This window comes from Hyperolius riggenbachi, chromosome 2, assembly GCF_040937935.1.
Source record: "Hyperolius riggenbachi isolate aHypRig1 chromosome 2, aHypRig1.pri, whole genome shotgun sequence".
Lineage (NCBI taxonomy): Eukaryota > Metazoa > Chordata > Amphibia > Anura > Hyperoliidae > Hyperolius > Hyperolius riggenbachi.
The window spans coordinates 55,809,661-55,831,512 of NC_090647.1; the positions used below are offsets into that span (position 1 = coordinate 55,809,661).

General features: G+C 45.8%; 1 protein-coding gene across 2 annotated transcripts in view; it reads right to left on the reverse strand.

Moving 5' to 3' along the window:
* The window catches only part of SLC36A4 (solute carrier family 36 member 4), a 594,695-nt gene extending 573,220 nt beyond the window's left edge, over window positions 1–21,475 (reverse strand). For both annotated transcript variants that reach the window (XM_068264886.1, XM_068264887.1), the window contains exon 1: window positions 21,360–21,475. In XM_068264886.1, coding sequence (XP_068120987.1) covers window positions 21,360–21,426 — 67 coding nt within the window. In that variant the 5' untranslated portion in view covers window positions 21,427–21,475. The remainder of the gene's footprint in view (window positions 1–21,359) is intronic.
* Between the last annotated feature and the right edge of the window lie 377 nt (window positions 21,476–21,852).

The following is a 21,852-nucleotide window of genomic DNA, read 5'->3' on the forward strand; positions in this document are numbered from 1 at the left end:
GCTACGGCTTACATTTGGGGGATATCATATTTCAAGCATGCTAGGAATTCCTGCCAGGGCTTATTCTCACAGTCTTACTTTAGGGGAAACACAGTATATCCAGGCCCATCCCCTCAAGTTAGAACATTTAAATAAGTTATTAGGGAGGTGCTAAAGGGGGTGTGGCCAGAAGAATAGCAAAAGGTTAGGTTATGTGCCTGGATATATGTATCTTTTTTTTGTAACTGACCCTTGTGGCCAGGGTTTAATCCAGTGCAATCCCTCCTTCCCGTCTGTGACCACTGTCAGTACGCACACAGCGTATGCTGGTGGGTGCATAGTGGGCATTCATATATTTAGTTAGCTCCCTTGTGAGTTGTGTGCACTATCTGTACCAAGAGAGGACATCAGGATGTGTGCTCCTAATCTTTTAGATAGGTTTGATGCAATGAATGTTTGCATGTCTGCACTATGCATGTTACAGGGCCACCTACAAATACCTGTGTACCTCTACGCAGAGTAGGTGACTACGCAAGGGAATGCATTCTGGTGTAACTAAAGCCCCATACACACACTCAACAGCGGTCAATTCAATATTTGGATTGACTTCTTATCAGTCTTATCAGCTACTTGAATAGCAAGAGATTTTTTTAGGGGTTTCACTAGAAAAGTTGTGAGAGCCTAAGAGTGCGTGAGTGCGTGAGTGTGAGAGTCAACACCCCAGCTCTTAATTTAGCTGTAGGGAGAGCGGTGGTGCCTGGATGATTAAAGCTTTAAAGAGAATCCGAGGTGGGATTTAATTATGTTAGCGGGGCACAGAGGCTGGTTGTGCACACTAACACCATCCTCCATTGCCCCATGGTGAGCCTCCAGGACCCCCCTGCGCGCCGCTATACCCCCCCCCTCCCCCCCGCAGTGCTGGCGACACACAGCGTGTCGCCAGCACAGTGTTTACCTATGCCTGTCTGTTAGCGCCGCTCCCCCGCCTCCTCTGTATTGGCGCTACCCGCCCGCGTCCCTTCCCTCCCGCTGATTGGAGGGAAGTGACGCGGGCGGGTAGCGCCGATACGGAGTAGGCGGGAGAGCGGCACTAACAGACAGGTATAGGTAAACATTGTGCTGGCGACACACTGCGTGTCGCCAGCACTGCGGAGGGGTATATCGGCGCGCAGGGGGGTCTTGGAGGCACACCATGGGGCAACAGAGGCTGGTGTTAGTGTGCACAACCAGCCTCTGTGCCCCACTAACATAATTAAATCCCACCTCGGGTTCTCTTTAAAGATTAATGAAAGATCGCAGACCAATTTTACCCCCTTCCATGTAGTATGAGTGCCATACTCTACACCAGGGGTCAAGAACCTTTTTGGCTGAGAGAGCCATAAACGCCACATATTTTAAAATGGATTTCCGTGAGAGCCATACAATGTGTTTCAAACTGGGACACGTGCCTAATTTGAAAATGTGCTTGCGCTGCCACACTAAGCTGCGCTGCTTGAGCAGTGTAGCTTAGTGAATCAACCCCTGTGAGCCAGATGTAGCCATCAAAAGAGCCACATCTGGCTCCTGAGCCACAGGTTCCTTACCTCTACTCTACACAGTCTATTCTATTGATCTGAACTCCCCATCAGATAAAAATCTTTGCAGGATGCTGCACACACAGATGCTGTACACATGCAACAGATCTGTTACTGCAAAATGCATTCATAGTCTATGATACCTCCAGATCTCATACACACCTCGTTTAACAGACATTCATCTGCAGATCAGATCCACCAGGATGGATCTTCAGATCTGCAGATGATTGTCTGATCTGCAGATGAATGTCTGTTAAACAAGGGGTGTATGAGATCTGGAGATATCATAGACTATTAATGCATTTTGCAGGAACTGATCTTTTGCAGATACTGATCTGTTGCATGTGTACAGCATCTTTGTGTGCAGCATCTTGCAAAGATTTTTATCTGATGGAGAGTTCAGCTCAATAGACTAGACTGTGTAGAGTATGGCACTCATACTACATGGAAGGGGTTAAAATTGGTCTATGATCTTTCATTAAAGCGGATCCGAGATGAAAAACTAACTATAACAAGTAACGTGTCTATATTTTATCTAAAGTTTAGATAGTTTACACAGCAAATCTAGCTACAGACAGCTTCAATAGAAAAGGATTATTTCTTCCTGTGATACAATGACAGCAGCCATGTTGTTTGTAAACATTACACACAGGCAAAAGCTTATCTGCATCTTCAGCACTCAGCCTAATCCCCTCTGCCTCTGAAATCTCTGGCTAGTAATACCTCCCCCTCCTCCTGCCCAGACTGAGCTCCCATGAGCCCTTGCTACAGTGTCAAGGCTCTTTGAAAGGCTGTGGGCGAGGCTTGTTTAGTTTATAGGGAATTAGAGCATTAAAACAAAAAATGTATTTGGCTTGAGGAATGCCCTAAAAACAATAGGAAAGGAACACAATTATGCAATGAGTAAAAGTTCATCTCGGATCCACTTTATTCTTTCAATTGTGTACACAGCTCAATCCATGAGAATGCATTTGTTTGAACATTTGCTTGCGAGTGTGCAAAGGGCTAACTGTTTTTCATCAATACCGCCAGGGAGGTTAAACATTTTCCCATCTTCATCTGGGAAAATACTTGAAAAGCATCCCTCTAATGTTACTTTTAAAAGGGAATCTGAAGTGAAAATTAACTTATAACATAATGAATTGTATGTACAGCTAAGAAATAGAACATTAGTAGCAAAGAAGAGAGTCTCATATTGTTTCCCCGTACAGAAAGAGTTAGAAAAAAACTTCAGTTATCTATGCAAAAGAGCTTCTCTTGAGCTCCTCCACCCAACTTCAGTTGGAGACAGTCCTGTTTTCTGAAGCACTTAAACAGCCAAGAAACAGTGAGAGGCAGCTTCAGATAAGGTTTTACTGCAGAGGGGTTCAAGGGGCCATTAGCTCTGCTCTGTTTCATAGTTAAAAATAGTGTGTGGTTTGTAATTGCAAATATGATAGAATGATGCAACTTTACAGGACCCGGTACCAAAGAGAGAGAACACTGAGGATGGCGACGTGTGAGCGAGCCGCGAGAATGGAGCTGGAGGAAGCCCCAGGTATCTATAAAAAACTTTTAAAGTTACTCATCTCTGATCACAGAGGCACTCAGCTATGATGTTACTAGCATATGCTTTTTTACTCCTATCTGTATTGCCTGAGGAAGTAGGTTTAACCTGTGAAACGCGTTGCACTTTATTTTGGAGTACCCAATAAACGTTTTTTGACTGAAAATCTACAGTTGTGTGTTCTGCTTGGAGGAGGTAAGTCCACCACTGCCTCCTCTATTACCAAATTGGCTTTTAAGCTCATTTAGTCCCCTTTATCCTTTTGGCGCCTCTGTTATCTTATTGCTTCATCTCTGGTTTACGTTACATAAAAATAACTAAAAAAAAAAAAAAAAAAAAAAAAGGTCAACGATATCCTCACCTCCTATCTGAACTTGGTGCAATTCATTTATTACAGTATGTTCTGAGAATAAATTAAAAAATAACTCGGATATAAATAAGCCTGGGTACGTTTTTTTCTTTGATTTAAAGGGACTCCGAGCTCATCTAAAAAATAAAAGTTGTACTCACCAGGGGCTTTCTCCAGCCCAGTGCTGGTCGGGAAGTCCCACGCCGGCGTCCTGGCTCCTCTCCTTCTCCCCGCTCCGGAATGGCTGACAGGCCGCAGCCCGGGCGACACTCTCCCGAGAGTCGGGCTGCTCCTTCCGCATATGACGCGGATTACGTCACACGCCGGCCGCCTCGCGTCATCACGGCGGCCGGCGTGAAAGTACTGCGCATGCGCGATTAAAGCGGGCATGCACAGTACTTTCACGCCGGCCGCCGTGATGACGCGAGGCGGCCGGCGTGTGACGTAATCCGCGTCATATGCGGAAGGAGCATTCCGACACTCGGGAGAGTGTCGCCCGGGCTGCGGCCTGTCAGCCATTCCGGAGCGGGGAGAAGGAGAGGAGCCAGGACGCCGGCGTGGGACTTCCCGACCAGCACTGGGCTGGAGAAAGTGAATGTTTGAAAGCCATTCACACACAATTATAGCGTAGATCTAACAAAGACATGTGTCAGGGGGTACTTGACATGATGAAACCCACGGTAGGGAGTACTTTGTTGATAAAGTGTTATATGGTGCGATGAGGATGAGAAATATTGTATTAAATAAACTCGGATTAGCTTTAATAGGCTGGGAGAGCTACTCGAACATGGAAATATTAAATAGGACTTTTTGTTTCTTTTTGTATAAAAGCAAGCTGAATGAAAGGATGCTGGGTGACAGTCTGTAAATCTTTCTATGTAACCACTTTAACTGAAGGACGCAGTTATTAAATTGCTGTCACCACTCTAAAGGAGGAAAGTTACTGTGACTGTTCTACTGTAATTCTCATAGCAAGGACGTGTTACCCTTAAAGGGTACCTCAGATGGATGAAACGAAAAGTTTTATACATACCTGGGGCTTCCTCCAGCCCCCTTCAGGCTAATCAGTTTCTCGCCGTCCTAGATCTTCCACTATGGGGCACTTGAGGCAGTCGGAGGGCGTAGTGCACATGTGCGGCCTGGCCGGCCGCGCCCTGTCATGCTGGGAGCACTCTGGGCCTGCGTAGTACTACTGCACTGGCACACACCGCTCCCGACCCGGGGAGAGAGACGGTGGAGCACGAGCAGCAGGACTGCATCTGCACCGACTAGTCGAATTACCAGGACCCACAGGCTGCAGGCGAGGACAGCGAGGGACCAATTAGTCTGAAGGGGGCTGGAGGAAGCCCCAAGTATGTTTAAAAGCATTCTTTTCATTCATCTCAGGTACGCTTCGACTCCTATTATATATATATATATATATATTATATATATATATATATATATATATATATATATATATATATATATATATATATATATATATATATATATATATATATATATATATATATATATATATATATATATATATAAAAACTATTTGCCCCCTTCCTGATTTCTTATTCTTTTGCATGTTTGTCACACTTAAATGTTTCTGCTCATCAAAAAACGTTATCTATTAGTCAAAGATAACATAGTTGAACACAAAATGCAGTTTTAAATTATGGTTTTTATTATTTAGTGAGAAAAAAAAATCCAAATCTACATGGCCCTGTGTGAAAAAGTGATTGCCCCCCTTGTTAAAAAATAACTTAACTGGTTTATCACACCTGAGTTCAATTTCTGTAGTCACCCCCAGGCCCGATTCCTGCCACACCTGTTTCAATCAAGAAATCACTTAAATAGGAGCTGACACAGAGAAGTAGACCAAAAGCACCTCAAAAGCTAGACATCATGCCAAGATCCAAAGAAATTCAGGAACAAATGAGAACAAAAGTAATTGAGATCTATCAGTCTGGTAAAGGTTATAAAGCCATTTCTAAAGCTTTGGGACTCCAACGAACCACAGTGAGAGCCATTATCCACAAATGGCAAAAACATGGAACAGTGATGAACCTTCCCAGGAGTGGCCGGCCGACCAAAATTACCCCAAGCGTGCAGAGAAAACTCATACGAGAGGCCACAAAAGACCCCAGAACAACATCTAAAGAACTGCAGGCCTCACTTGCCTCAATTAAGGTCAGTGTTCACGACTCCACCATAAGAAAGAGACTGGGCAAAAACGGCCTGCATGGCAGATATCCAAGGCGCAAACCACTTTTAAGCAAAAAGAACATTAAGGCTCGTTTCAATTTTGCCAAAAAACATCTCAATGATTGCCAAGACTTTTGGGAAAATACCTTGTGGACCGACGAGACAAAAGTTGAACTTTTTGGAAGGTGCATGTCCCGTTACATCTGGCGTAGAAGTAACACAGCATTTCAGCAAAAGAACATCATGCCAACAGTCATCTGTTCGTCAACTCAAGCTGAAGCGATCTTGGGTGCTGCAGCAGGACAATGACCCAAAACACACCAGCAAATCCACCTCTGAATGGCTGAAGAAAAACAAAATGAAGACTTTGGAGTGGCCTAGTCAAAGTCCTGACCTGAATCCTATTGAGATGTTGTGGCATGACCTTAAAAAGGCGGTTCATGCTAGAAAACCCTCAAATAAAGCTGAATTACAACAATTCTGCAAAGATGAGTGGGTCAAAATTCCTCCAGAGCGCTGTAAAAGACTCGTTGCAAGTTATCGCAAATGCTTGATTGCAGTAATTGCTGCTAAGGGTGGCCCAACCAGTTATTAGGTGTTAGGGGCAATTTCTTTTTCACACAGGGCCATGCAGGTTTTGAGTTTTTTTTCTCACTAAATAATAAAAACCATCATTTAAAACTGCATTTTGTGTTCAATTATGTTATCTTTGACTAATAGTTAACGGTTTTTGATGAGCAGAAACATTTAAGTGTGACAAACATGCAAAAGAATAAGAAATCAGGAAGGGGGCAAATAGTTTTTCACACCACTGTATATACACACACACACACACACACACACACACACACACACACACACACACACACACACACACACACACACACACATATACATACATACATACACAGTGGGTTGCAAAAGTATTCGGCCCCCTTGTCTCAAGTGTTTTGCAGTATTCAAGAGGTTTTCTTCCAGGATTGCCCTGTATTTGGCTCCATCCATCTTCCCATCAACTCTGACCAGCTTCCATGTCCCTGCTAAAGAGATGCACCCCCCGAGAATGATGCTGCCACCACATTTGACAGTGGGGATGGTGTGTTCAGAGTGATGTGCAGTGTTAGTTTTCCACCACACATAGCGTTTTGCATTTTGGCCAAAAAGTTCCATTTTGGTCTCATCTGACCAGAGCACCTTCTTCCGCATGTTTGCTGTGTCCCCCACATGGCATGTGGCAAACTGCAAACGGGACTTCTTATGCCTTCTGTTAACAATGCCTTTCTTCTTGCCACTCTTCCATAAAGGCCACCTTTGTACAGTGCATGACTAATAGTTGTCCCATGGACAGAGTCTCCCACCTGAGCTGTAGATCTCCGCAGCTCATCCAGAGTCACCATGGGCCTCTTGACTGCATTTCTGATCAGCGCTCTCCTTGTTCGGCCTGTGAGTTTAGGTGGATGGCCTTGTCTTGGTAGGTTTACAGTTGTGCCATACTCCTTCCATTTCTGAATGATCGCTTGAACATTGCTCCATGGGATGTTCAAGGCTTTGGAAATCTTTTTGTAGCCTAAGCCTGCTTTAAATTTCTCAATAACTTTATCCCTGACCTGTCTGGTGCGTTCTTTGGACTTCACGGTGTTGTTGCTCCCAATATTCTATTAGACAACCTCTGAGGCCGTCACAGAGCAGCTGTATTTGTACTGACATTAGATTACACACAGGTGCACTCTATTTAGTCATTAGCACTCATCAGGCAATGTCTATAGGCAACTGACTGCACTCAGATCAAAGGGGGCCGAATAATTATGCACACACCACTTTGCAGTTATTGATTTGTAAAAAATGTCTGGAATCCTGTATGATTTTCGCTCCACTTCTCACGTGTACACCACTTTGTGTTGGTCTTTCATGTGGAATTCCAATAAAATTGATTCATGTTTGTGGCAGTAATATGACAAAATGTGGAAAACTTCAAGGGAGCCGAATACTTTTGCAAGTGTGTGTGTGTGTGTGTGTGTGTGTGTGTGTGTGTGTGTGTGTGTGTGTGTGTGTGTGTGTATTACACATTACACACACACACACACACACACACACACACACACACGGTCCTCTACTTAAATTCTGGTTACATGCCGGGAGTTTTTAACACATGAAGTTGAGTCCTGTGTTATACATAGTTAAAGAGACTCTGAAGCGACTTTTAAAACAGATTTTTACCTTATATTCTACGTGGGCATGTTTGCCCCTGCTAAAACGCCGCTCTCCTGCAGCAGAACGAGGGGTCTTTACCGCCCAAATCCCCACCTGCAAAATCCACAACCAACTTGGTCATAGATTTTGCTGCTCCTGGAGGCAGAGCCTTCGGCTGTAGCCCTGCCTCCATGCGCGTCTATCAGCGGCGGATCTCCTCCTCTCCCCCGCCCCTCTCAGTGAAGGAAGACAGAGGGGCGGGGGAGAGGTGGCGATCAGCGCTGATAGACACGCTGAGAGGCAGGGCTGCGGCCGTTAGCCCTGCCTCAACAGGAAGCGATCCCCGGGCACTATGGAGGGGATTTGGGGGGTAAAGACCCCTCGTTCTGCCGCGGGACAAGGAGCAAGCATGCCCATATAGAATATAAGGTAAAAAGCGGTTTTAAAAGTCGCTTCAGAGTCTCTTTAATTGCGGATAAATTATTTACTTTTGGACGACTCTAAATTTGGACATACAGATCCATATGCAATTCCCTTTTTCTCCTGAGTTTCCTCCTAGGGGATACATTTTCATCTTATATTTAAAATAAGTTTTCATAATTTTGCGAATAAAAAAAAGTACCAAGAGCTACCGGTAGTTGACAATAAAAATAAAAATTATTTTGAGTATTTTCTTGCTTGCTGTTGGCATTTTATTGACAAGTTTGAAAATATCACCTAGGAGAAATCTCAGGAGGAAAAGTTAACCGCATATGGGCCACACAGTATTAACTATGTTTTTTGGTTGTTTTCAAATATTTGTTTTACATTACAGCTATTTATACAATATTTTAACACAACAGCAAAAAAAATGATACTGTATATTTTGAACATGGAGAAAACGTTCTTCGTATGCATGAAAGCATAGAACAGAGTCTCATATTTTTATTTTCAGATGTGAAGCCGAGGGACGGAGCAAGAAGACGCCTGATGGGTAAGATTAACCCCCCCCCCCCCCCCCTCGGCCACCCGCACAGCTGCAGTAATTAGTAGGATGAAATTCGAATAATACTATTCGAATTTCATCCGAATCCGAATTTGAGAGAATCCCTGGTAATGACCCTTCGAACTTTTCGGCATTAAAACCGTATCAGAAGTTTTTCTTCACCTACTCTGTGTTTTGGCTTGTATTTAATTTTGAGGGCACTGCACTAATTGTCACAGTTTGCCTCTTTTGCATATATAATAGAACTAGTTTTTTAACACTTGCTGTACAGGAAAACAAAAAAAAGGGAAATCTAACAATTTCTTAATAGGACTAGTACTATATGTACCTAAGTTTATCTTATCACAAAACATGACAGTTCAGGTAGCGTTTAAGGTAAAGTCACTCGATTCTATCATTTAATTTACAGGCAAATAAAGGATAGTGTGCAAAATGGAAAAGTATAAAGTTATAAAAGTATTAGAATTGGCAGGTGCGTTGCTAGCCCCAAAGATCAGTGGCACGTGCCCCAGATCTATTCTGGGGTGCCCCGGATGTGGTGCCTCAATGGTGGGCATGCTGGGAGCTGTGGTGCATCATTCGGGGTTATTCTAGGTGCTGAGGTGCCTCTTTGTGTGCATACTAGATGCTGTGGTGCCATGCTGGGCACTGTGATGCCTTTATGCAGAGAGCTGTGGCTCTTCTATGGGGGCATGCTGGGAGTTATGGTGCCTCAATGGGAGGCCCGTGGGAGCATGGGAGGGGGTGCACTAGAAGGTCAGGGAATGCTATGGGGGCACATCCAGATAACCTGGCAACAGGCAGCCCGACCAGCTGAAAGCCAGACCAGCCCGCACAGAAGCCAGTTAACTCTGCCTAGTTATGTTTAAGTGACACTGCCTATTTATGTGATAAGCTACATTTTTATTTTTTATTATTTGTATTAACCTGCCTGGCGTTCTGATTCCCGTTTCTTTTTCATGTAGCTAGCCTAGCGCTAGCTACATGATTCCCCCCTCCCTGCGGCGTCCCTCCCACCCCTCCGACCGCCGCTGGCGCAATGGCCCGTCCAGAAATCCCGTTCTGAACGGGATTTCCTGGAGGGCTTCCCCCGTCGCCATGGCGACGCACATCGTGACGTCATCGACGTCGGCAGTGTCGTGACGTCACAGGGAGACCCGATCCACCCCTCAGCTCTGCCTGGCACTGATTGGCCAGGCAGCGCACGGGGTCTCGCCTGGGGGAGTCCTGCATCTCGGCGGGTAGCGGCGGATCGGCGGCGACCGGGTAAGGCACGCAGCAAGCGAAGTGCTTGCTGCGTGTTTTAAAAAAAAAATTATTCAAATCGGCCCAGCGGGGCCTGAGCGGTCACCTCCGGCGTCTCTGGACGAGCCTAGCTTGTCCAGAACGCTAGGGAGGTTAATGGAGAGGGGGCTTCATCCAACATTTTGCTGGGCAGGCCGACTGATGTTAACTTCACGTAAATATGACTTCAGCCATGGCCACACCCACATTCTGGTCTGTGGCCACACCCATTTTTCATTGTGACTGCCCAAAAGTGCCCCGGATCTCTTAGGATCCTAGCAACTCCCCGGGAATTGGTATTAATATTTTAATCTCAATGACAATTCTGTAACTCATAACAAACAATGCACAAATTTACTAACTTTTCATATACCATAAATGTCTTATTTTCTAAAACCTTTAAACTCAGCAATACTGGATCAGCCTTTCAGAAGTGTGTTTATATAGTTGTATCCACGACGTGCTATTAAGCGAAGAACAATTTCAGATTCTCATTAAAAAAAAGTGAAAATTAATTATACTGGTTAAATTACAATTTTTCTTTGAAACATGCTTCCTACAATTTCTAATTTCCCTCTCTGGAGATAAAAATGTGCAGGTGTATTTAAGTTCAGCTAAAACATACGAAAGCTATTGATCCTTTACATACACTTGCAAGACGCTTACCACATCAGTAATCTAGTAAAATCTTCTATTAAAGGCAAAAGCTGCATTTGGCTACATCCTTCAACAACCAATCAACTGCAGCAGGCTTCAATTTTAACAATTTAGGCCTCTTTCACACCAAGACGTTGCGTTTTAGGGGACGTTAAGGTCGCATAACGTGCCCCTAACGCAACGCATGGTGGTGTTGAAGTTGAACGTCATATTGAGCAGTGTTATGAGGCTCTTGGTGCTATCCTGGGAAGTCCGGATCTTTTCAATGATTCAGATTATTCGAATCGGATCATTGAAAAGATCCGGATCTTTGAAGCAAATCTTTGAATCATTTTACTAGGGAAGCAGGAAGCAGGGGTGCAGCAGAGTGAGAGGTGCAGGAGAAAGAGGGCACATTGAGGGTGCTAATGGGGAAGGGAGAGATGCAGCAGGAAGATTAAGCTTGTGCACAGAAGCTGAAGTTCCTGTTTCTTCCAGACATCCACTGTGAACCGAATCCTTCACTGTGATGATCCGGATGATTCGACTCACAGAAAAGATCTGAATCGTTCATGATCTGGACAACACTACAGTGCAGTGAATATTAATTAGCCATGTGGCTAGGAACAATAGCGACTCTCCCCTTACTGAGCTTGTGCAAACAGTCTAACGCAGCTAAAACCACCTATAATGCACAGCATGCTGCACTTTCTTTGAACGTCCAGCGTTACACTGTAACGCAACGTGGGCACTGTGAACAGCCCATTGATTTTTCATTGCTGTGAGCTGGGCTGCGTTACAGGCTGATCTAATGTGCGCCTGTAACGTCCCACTGTGAAAGCAGCCTAAAGAACGACTGTAGGGGAAAAAAAGAGTTGAACTTACCAGGGGCTTTTAATGGTCTGTGTGTCAGCAAGATAACAGTTCACTGTGTGGCACATCCCATAGTCAATCTTTTCTGTGAGCTAGGGCTAGGTTCACACTGGCATCGATACAAAATAACCTATGTAATGGCAGACACCGTCTAGCACTGTGGCTGGATGTGTGCTCCGTTAATGTGAAGAAAAAAAAAAAAAAACAGTCCCATAGGTAGTAGTTGCAAAAAATCCAGAATGTGCACCTTCCATCCAATTGGTTTATTACCACAAAAGTAACAGTGCTACATAGCGGTTCAGTGTTGCTGTGTACAATCAATTAGCCGTCCAACGTGTCCGTTGGACTTGTGGTCATAGGTTCAGGAGTTGTGTGGTGGGTACAAGGATGGTGAGGGACGGCCGTTTTGTGTCTCACTGACTTTCTAATGGTCCCCCGCACAGGTTCTGCAAACGTGCAGCCACTCACCGATGCTCCAGGTCCCGCCTCCGGTTCACTTCTGGGCCACCACTGACCCATAAAAAAAACTATGCAATCAATAAATACCCTAATGCTGGGAATACATGGTTTGTTTCTGCCGTGCGTTTTTGCCGCTCGATTTCGCTCTCGATTCAGCTCTCGATTCTTATCTTCCTCTCGTTTTTCTTATCTTTTTCCATTCACTTCTATCAGAAATCGAGCGGCAACACAATCAAAAGGGAGATCGGACATGTCGGAAATTATCTGTCGAACCATCTAATCAGCTACAAAACGAACCGTGTGTTTCCAGCATTAGGCTGGTTTTCACTCCACAGAAACCGCTCTTTCTAAAGCAGGCAGTCATCTTCTTACAGCTACATCCAAAGGCCATTATTCCATACTCATCCGTCTTGATCTGTTATTAGAGTTTGATACTGTCGACTACACCTTACTCCTACAGATACTTTCATCTGCCGGCATAAGTGGCCTCGCTCTCTCCCGGACATCTTCTCTCATCTCTCTGAAAGGTCTTTTATTTGGACCAGATCTCATCTCCACATCCTTTGTCAGTGGGTGTACCTCTAGGCTCTATCTTTGGCCCTCTCATGTTTTCCATCTACATACACAGCATTGGCAACTTAATCAACTTATTTGGGGTTTCAATACCACTTATATGGAGACGATACACAACTGTACCTCTCGTCTCCAAACCTTAACTCCCTCCTCACACGTGTTAATGACTGCTTGTCTGCTATATTCTCTTTTATGACCTCCCGCTTCTTAAAACTTAAGTAAAATAGAGCTAATCATTTTCACATTGTCTCTGTCCATCTCTCTGCATGGTATAACAATAAATGTTAATGTCTTAATGACACCCCTATAACGTCAAAGCACGGTGCTAGGGGGTAATATCTGACTCCTATTTTATTCCTCACATTCACTCCCTAACCTGCTAACCTCCCTAACCTGCTCCTGTAATCTCCAACTCAAAAACATATCCTTACTCATACTTGCATCTCACCTTTTTCTTACAACAAAAATGTTTCAAGGTCAGTGTTGGTTCTGGGAACTGACTGTGCGCTGCTATCAAATGCGAGGAACTGTAATGTACCTGCACACCACAAGCTGGCATGCACTGGTATTGGGAGATAGCCAAAAGAGGCAGTAACGAAACCCCAAGGGGGCATTCTTTGGGGTGCATGGGAGCAGACAGAGGAGGATGACCGTCTCTTCCTCCTTGTCCATATTCAACGGACATGAAGTAAAAGATTTCAGGGGAGAATTGTGGGGACTCCTGGGGGCACTGGAGGGTAGGAATGGTGCTGTCACTGGTCACAAAAACACACGGGTAACCGGAAAACCCCACCTTCTGTTCAGTGGTACTCTAAGTGAAAGGATCGGTACAACAGAGAGACAACTGGAAGCTTTAACATGGAAATAAAGATGGCAGCTTCCATTTTAGGTTTCTTACAAGCAAGAGATCCACACACAAAAAAACACCAACTGGCGACCAGAGATGAACCAACATTTACAAAGACATAAAGCAACCTGTAAGCGAAACAAACCTCTGCTCCCTCTGATCTAAACATCTATGCGAATAACAGACATAAAATAGAATGAAAGATAAAAACATGTAGTTATAACAGAAAGCCACATTTTACTGAAAAAATAATCAGAGGGGGGTTTTGTTTTAATTATAGCAGAATCAAGGAAACCACTATCAAAGATGGCTGCCGAGTAGCCCAAAAGGATTAAAAAGAATATGTGGTCTTGATAAAACCGTGAGGAAAAAAGGTGAATAATTCATGGAATCTGAGCTTGGATGATACAGGTTAGAGAGTACAGCAAATACACTGAAAGAGAAATGAAACATCAGAAGCACTAGAAAGTCACTCCAGCGGGTCAGAAAGAATACTAGAAACATAGTGAGGCAATGAAGAAAACCCGTCGCAACAGGAAGCATGACTAAATAAAAGATACAGGGAGTCCAAGGTAAGATAAACATGCTGTATCCATCCTCCTACTCCAAGGTTTAAGTTTATACAATTACAATGTAGATTTAAAGGTTTATTGTCTCTGGTCAATAGCAGTCTTGTGTCCCACAGCTACATGAACTATTGACCTTTTTTATCTATCCCCTATACTAAGCTGCGTACACACACACACACACACTACTTATGTCGCCGACTGGGGATCTGTTTGGGCAACATCGTTGGGCCAGGCTGCATGGACGTGTCAGTTGTGTAGTAAACGACAGGCTGTGTTGTCCGGGGAGAAGCGTTAACAATGGGATCAGTGTTGCTGGGGTTGAGTAGCTCTGCCTGGCGGGTTGGGGGCCACCGACTGCCGTTCACACACCTGATTTTTGGGTGATGCGGTAGTTATCTACCACCTCAGCCAATGTTCGTGTATGATGCTTAAGAAGCTGTTCTGTGCAGGAAAAAGTTTTAGGACTATAATTCTTTATCAGTAATCAGGAATTCTTTATTTCGCCAAGCATGACTAGGTCATGTCCGGAATTGGTTTTGGCACAGTACATATAGCTCAAGGAGAGAAAGGAGAAAACAGAGGACAAGCAATTACGTTTACATTATATCACACTTAACATTTGCGTTACATTATATTAGCAGCAATTTTGCATCACCCGTGACAGTACTGAAAAAGTCCTAGAATGGCCTATTATCAATTAGTTTTTGTGTCAATTGATTTGTGTGCCGATGGGAGTATGTGGAGGGAATTAAGGAGGCTGACGGCCGCGGGAAAGAAAGAGTTACTGTGTCTGGCAGTCCTCGTGGAGATGGCCCGAAGTCTGCGTCCTAGTGGGAGCTGGCAGAAGTAGCGATGGCCCAGGTGAGTAGGATCGTTAGCGATCCTCAACGCCCTCGATCTCAGCCTTCTCCTGTGTAGGAGGTCGAGTGAGGGGAGAGGTCTTCCAATGACCCTCTCCGCTGCCCTGATGACCCTCTGAAGTGCGAGCCTGTCGCTGGCAGTGGCGCCAGTGTACCAGACCAGGATGGAAGAGCAGACGATCGATTCAATGGTGGCGGAGTAGAAGCTGATCAGAATCTCTGCTGCCATGCCGAACTTCCTTAGCTGACGAAGGAAGTAGAGTCTCTGCTGGGCTTTCCTTTGGATGGCAGGGATGTTAGGTCTCCAGCTAAGGTCACTGGAGATGGTAGTGCCCAGGAGACGGGCACAAGGCACTCTGGCCACTTCTGTACCCTCAATGTGGATTGGTGGTGGGGTGGGTGCAGACTGGGTTATGCTATGATCAGACAGAGTCCCGTAAGACAGAAATTTTCACTTGCCTGAAGTTTTAGGCTGCGTTTCCACTTGAGACATTATTTCTCAGCTCATGGAAAAACTGATATTAAACGGCTCCTATTATATGAAAAGAAGCCGTTCAAACTTGTTACTCTGCAATGGATCCGTGGGATCCTTTGCGTTAAGCAGGCCGCACTTCCATGCTGTCTGCAATAATTCCAAGCCAGGCGGATGCGTTACCCCATAACCTATTAGTTACAGTGGACACTACACTGTGTTGGTCCCCTTGTCCCATCACTGTGGAATACGCCTTCCGGGGTCCTCGGAAGGCTTCAGGAGAACTTGTGCCTCCGAGGGGCCCCTGAAAACAGGTGGCTCCGTACTGCGCCTGGATGGGCATGCACTCACAGACACTCACACAAGGGCAGTATGAAGGAGCCCGTCTTTGGGTGAACCGGATATAGGAGGACTCCAGAAGGCGTCCTAACTTTACTTAATGACAGTGCTGGAGTGAGGGGACCGAGAGGGGACAGGGAAGGCTCAATAGGATCCAGAGCCTTCCCACTCCATAGGTGAGTTTTTGTTTTTACTACAGATTTGCTTTAAAAAAAGTCCGAAGCCCAAAAAAACCAAAAACCTCTTTTTACTTGCCAGTCCCCTACAGCAATCAGTTCATAGCTGATATGCCGCATGCCTAGGGCAGAACAATTGCCCCCCGAAATCCCTTGGGCAATATTCAGTGATCCTTCCGGACAGAGGCAGAGCTTTGTGCAGTAGCTCTGCTCGAGTCATACTCCACTCCTCTCAGACTTCTTTCACTGAGAAGGGCAGGTAGATACAACCACTGTTAATCCAGTGCCGGAGATTTGGGCGCAGACGGCGCCACCATAGGCCGTAATAGGAATTACGGCTATAGCAGCGCACAGGGAGTTTTAAAACACAATAATTATTTAATTCCCCACCATCCATGGCGGTCTGGAGGGGGAACTGTATTTAACACGGCCGGGACTTGTGCAGCAGCAGGATTAGCCATATACAGGCTGTATCCTGCGCCCAAGTCTCCAGCGCCGTTATCTCTTGTATGCAGGGAGAGGCTGAGATCGGCGAAGACTGGACTGGAGGCGGAGCTACAGCGCAAAGCTGTGCTTCCCCCAGGCATCAAAATCCACGACCTGTAAAGTCATGGAATTTTGCCCTGGGATCTTGGGAGCATAAATACCTTTTCTACCACGGGATGCGGCATATCAGCTATGATCCTATTGCTTGAGAAAACTGGCCAGTAAAAATAATTTTTTATGGCTTCAGACTCTCTTTAAAGGCTAAGAGGAGGCGTCCTAGAAGCTTGATGTCCTTGTGACAACATTTGAAATAATTAACAATAAGAAGTTTAGGGTCCATAAGAATGTGGACAATCTCCATGGACGTGGTCACAAGAACAAAATCAGTCCCAGAATGGGCAGAAAAATAGTGAGAATGTTAGATTAAAAAAATCATGGACAACGTCCAATGAGATGCAAGCTGCATTCCAAGGTCAAAGTCCATTAGTTTCTGATGGCACAAGCCGCTGCTTTTTGAGTGGCAGTGGGCTTGATGGAGGAAGGCCCAGGAGGACTCCGCTGTTTGAAGGAAAACATTAAAAAAATCCAAGCAGCAATATACTGAAATATGTACTGACAAGTCACAATGCTTCTGGGAAAACGTCCTTTGGACTGGTGAGACAGAACTGACTTTTTGGAGAGTCACGTCAGCTCTATGTCCACAGCTGAAAAAAATTGAAGCATTCAAAGAAAGGAACGCCATACCTACTTTAAAGCACATCTGAATTATTTTAAGCAACACCAGTTGCCTGGCATCCTGTTAATCCTCTGTCTGCAAATACTTTTAGGGCCTGTTTCCACTATCGCGAATCCGCGTGCGGATTTGCATAGCCAATACAAGTGGATGGCCCTGTTTCCACTTGTCAGTAATCCTAAGCGTTTTTCTGTGCGTGAGAAATCTGCACGGAAGAGCCGTCAGAATTCGCACCCCGCACACCGCTATGCGAATCGCCGCTAGTGTATTTAACAGGGAAATTGCATGCGGTTTTGGCATGGGTATTTTACCGCGATTTCACATGCGATTTCGCATAGAAAGTAATGTTAAAACACACAGGCAGTGACATTGTTAAAATCGCATAAATACTAACCTATGCGAAATCGCGGTAAAATACGCATGCGGAATCGCACCCGCATGCGATTTTGTCAGAAAGGAATCAGCGGCGATTCCGCACCGCACAAGTGGAAACAGGCCCTTAGCCATAGTCCCTAAACAAGCATACAGCAGATCAGGTGCCCTGACTGAAGTCTGACTGGATTAGTTGCATGCTTGTTTCAGGTGTGCGATTCAGACACTACTGATGCCAGAGATAGCAGTAGGACTGCCAGGCAACTGGTATTGTTTAAAAGGAAACAAATATAGCAGCCTCCATATCACTCTCAACCCAGTTGTTCTTTAAATGTTTTTACTTATAGGGCTTGTTTGCAGAACCCATATTTCCTGCAACTACTCTGGGTATTGACGTCATAGAAAGGACCCCACCGTGTTTACAAATTCAGACAGACAAACCGAATTGCCAGTAGCTTGTAACACAAAACCAGACACTCCTAATTACATTTTAATTTGAGCTGTTATTGCTAAATATTTGTGGTTGGCTCAGAAGCCAAAATAAGGAAGTTGTAAGTTTGTTCAAAAATAATTGACAAATATTGAGAACTTCATATGCAATTAACATTTTCAGTACTTTTCCGTTAGCCGGGCTCATCCACTAGGTGGCATAATTACTATTCCCCCTCCAGGCCGCCATGGATAGTAGGGAAAGATGTAATTCTGGTGGAGTTTTATCGCCACCTAGTGGATGCGCCCGGCTGACGGACTACCTCTTCTGCTGCAGTTTTTAATGCAGAGTATGCGCAGCGGAAGGTAGATAGAGGACATCTCGCCTGTTCCACGGCAGTAGAAGGTCCCATCGTGCTGCCCGGAAGCTGCGCGGCCCGTCCTCTCGCTCTGTGCACTGTTCCCCGTTGGCTTCTTATGCGTCGTATAATGATGCAATCGGGAAAAGCCCCCTAGTGGTGGCGCCTCTTAATGCATCATTATGCGATGCATGAGAAGCCGCCGGGGGGACAGTGAACGAAGAGAGAGGTCGGGCCGCGCAGCTTCCAGGCAGCACGATGGGACCTTCTACCGCCATGGAACAGGTGAGATGTCCTCTATCTACCTTCCGCTGCACATACTCTGCATTAAAAACGGGGGCAATGGTGGCTGTCCCGACTTAAGGAGAGATTCAGGTTAAGAACGAGCCGACAGTCCCTATCTCGTTCGTTAACCGAGGACTACCTGTATTTCCAAAGGCTGCCCAAAGACTACCGAAGCCCTATTCAACCTAGTAGATCGAAGATGGAAACAGGAAACACAGCCAGCAAAGAAAGTATGAAACCTAAAGTGAGTTCACTTTACTTACTTTAACACAGAACTTCCTCTCTGTTCTGAAAGATACACAACTGCATAATAACCTTTAAAGGGAGTCTGAGGCCAATATAAAAAACAAACAAAGAAACAAACAGATACTCGCCTAAGGAGAGGGAAGGCTCTGGGTCTTTTAGAGCATTCCCTTTTCCTCTCCTGGTTCCGCTGTTCCTAGGCTGGGCTTTGGCAGTCTCCAACCAATCAGCTGGAGACTTATTTCTGCCGCTGCCCTCACTTCTGAAGCCCGAGTGCTCTTGAAGACGGGTCGCACAGTACTGCGCGCATATGCACAGTATGGAGCACTCAGGGCTCCTTGTAGACTTCAGAAGCCTTCCGCGGCGGGAGATTTGAACTGGGCATCCAGTGCTGGAACATGAGGACTGTGAGAGGGAGTGGGAAGGCTCATTCTTAGGTAAGTATCTGTTTTTTTTTTTTTGGTTTTTTTTATATTGGCTTACATTTTTTTTTTTTTTTAAAGAAAAACATTTCTTTGTCACAGCAGATAGAAATCCTGCAATAAATCTGCAGTGTGTCTACTTCCTGCTTTCCTAGAAGCAGACATGGGGTTAAAATCCTGTGTTTACAAGTTAGCTTCTCTGCCAAGGCAGCCAGCTGACAAAGCTGAGAGATCAAATTACAGTTGTAATTAGTCACAGATGAGGGGGAATAAACTCTCTAAATCAGTGATTTTCAACAAGGGTTCCACAGCATTTTCCCTCTTCTGCAGGACAGATCGGTCCCACTTTCCCCTTCCATGGGACAAATTAGTCCCACTCGTCCTCTGATGCAACTGGCGGATTGATTCAATCCCCGGCGCATCACGCAGCTCTCTTGCAGGGCAGTTTTCGTGCCCTTCAGTATTGCGTAAGAGAACGAGCGTAGTGGACGTAATGAGGCAGCAGCAAAGGAGGCAGCAGTGAGCAGAGATGATTATAATCAAAAAGGATCAATTGGAAATTATTGACTGGGCCCATAAATGAAATTAAAAACAAACAATCTGATCATTTTAGCTAGAATGAATTCAAAAAGTAGAATCAGAATCATGTATTTTGCCAAGTACAAATGGGGATTTGTACCAGGAATTAGTTTAGGCTCATATAGGTTCTGGAAGGATGGGGAGGATAATGTCCGAAAGTCAAGAGCCGAGGCTGCCATACTACGGCACCACTAGTCACACTTGGCAATCATCTGTCATCCCTAAGGAGACATGAGGGGAGGGGAACAGAGGGAGGTGAAGGTTCAGCAGTGACGACCCAGTATGAACGCGTACCTTTGAAATTGCCGCCGAGAGATACGGCTTAGCCTGCTCCTGCACAAGTCCCAGCGGCCTTATTTACTATTGCCCCTCCAGGAGCGGCGTGGATGGTAGGGAATGATGTAATGAGGCAGAATTACAGCGTTTTAAAAGTAACTTCAGCTTCGTCTTCTGACGGGCCGAAGTTACCCACTGTGCGCCGCTATTACCGTAATTCCTAGTACAGTCTATGGTGGCGCCGGCTGTGCCTTAATCTCCTGTGCTCTTATTACAGCATTCGGTATGGAATTCCAATACCAATCGATAAATTGAATGTTTGATGTCAATTGGCACCATCACCACCATCCACTTAGATCACAGTCAATCGCTCACTGAGGTCTGCAGAAGTGGCGTGTCCTCTCTCTCCGGGCTGTGTGGGATTTAGTAGAGAAGTGACAGCTCTGTGAGGTGACAACCAGAGGGGCACTGTGGGCAGAGGAGCAGCACTGTGTGGATAGAGGAGCAGCACTGTGAGGGCAGAGCCGTAGAACTGTGTGGGCAGAGAGGCAGCATTTTGAGCAGGGCAGCACTGTGAGGGCAGAAGAGTAGCACTGTGAGCAAGGCAGCACTGTGTGAGCATAGGAGCAGCACTGTAAGCAGTGCAGCACTGTGGGCAGACAAGCAGCACTGTAAGCGCAGAGAAACAGCATTGTAAGCACAGAGAAACAGCACTGTGAGCAGTGCAGCACTGTGTGGGCAGAGGAGCAGCACTGTGGGTAGAGGGGCAGCACTGTGAGGGCAGAGAAGGAATGGCACTATGAGTAGAGCAACACTGTGTACAGAATGGCAACACTGTGAGCAGGGCAGTCCCATGTGGGCAGAGGAGCAGCACTATGTGGACAAAGTGGCAGCACTGTGAGGGCAGAGGGACAGCACTATGAGCAGGGCAGTCCTGTGTGGGCAGAGAAGCAGCACTATGGGCAGCACTGTGAGGGCAGAGGAGGAATGGCACTATGAGTAGAGCAACACTGTGCACAGAATGGCAGCACTATGAGCAGGGCAGTCCTGTGTGGGCAGAGGAGCAGCACTGTGTGGGCAGAGGGGCAGCACTGTGTGGGCAGAGGAGCAGCACTATGAGCAGTCATGTATGGACAGAGTGGCAGCACTGTGAGGGCAGAGGAGTGGCACTATGAGCAGAGCAACACTGTGGACAGAGTGGCAGCACGGTGAGGGCACTACCAGCAGGCCAGCACTGTGTGCACAGAGGAGCAGCACAATCTCCCTACCTCTGTCCCCATCTCGCAGTGACTCTCCGCTGTACGTCCTCATTTCTACTCCGCCGGAAACTTTCATTCTCAATCTCCAGACTGCAGACTCCCCTCCAGCAGCCGGGTCCTGTGACCTCACTACCACGCCCACATCCACGTGTGCTCCACAACAGCCACGCCCACCTCACGTCTGTCTACCTGAGCTCAACCAATAGAACTGCAATGTGGCCACGCCTCTCTCAGTCTGTTCCTTCCTGGGTAAGGCATGTTGCGATGTTGCTGCCCCGCCTGCCTGTTAGCCACGCCCAGAACTATCACTTCTAGCTCCTGCATGCTGCATGTGCTGCTTCTTCTTTCAGGATACAGGATTCCCTTGTGGTCTCTCATCATAGTGCATTGCCTCGAAGTTTTCTCTGGTAGAAAGATTAAAGAGACAGCGCTCCAGATTTAAAGATTAACTTTATCCATAGATTGAACTTCACTCCAATCAGTAGCATGCCTCCCAACTTTT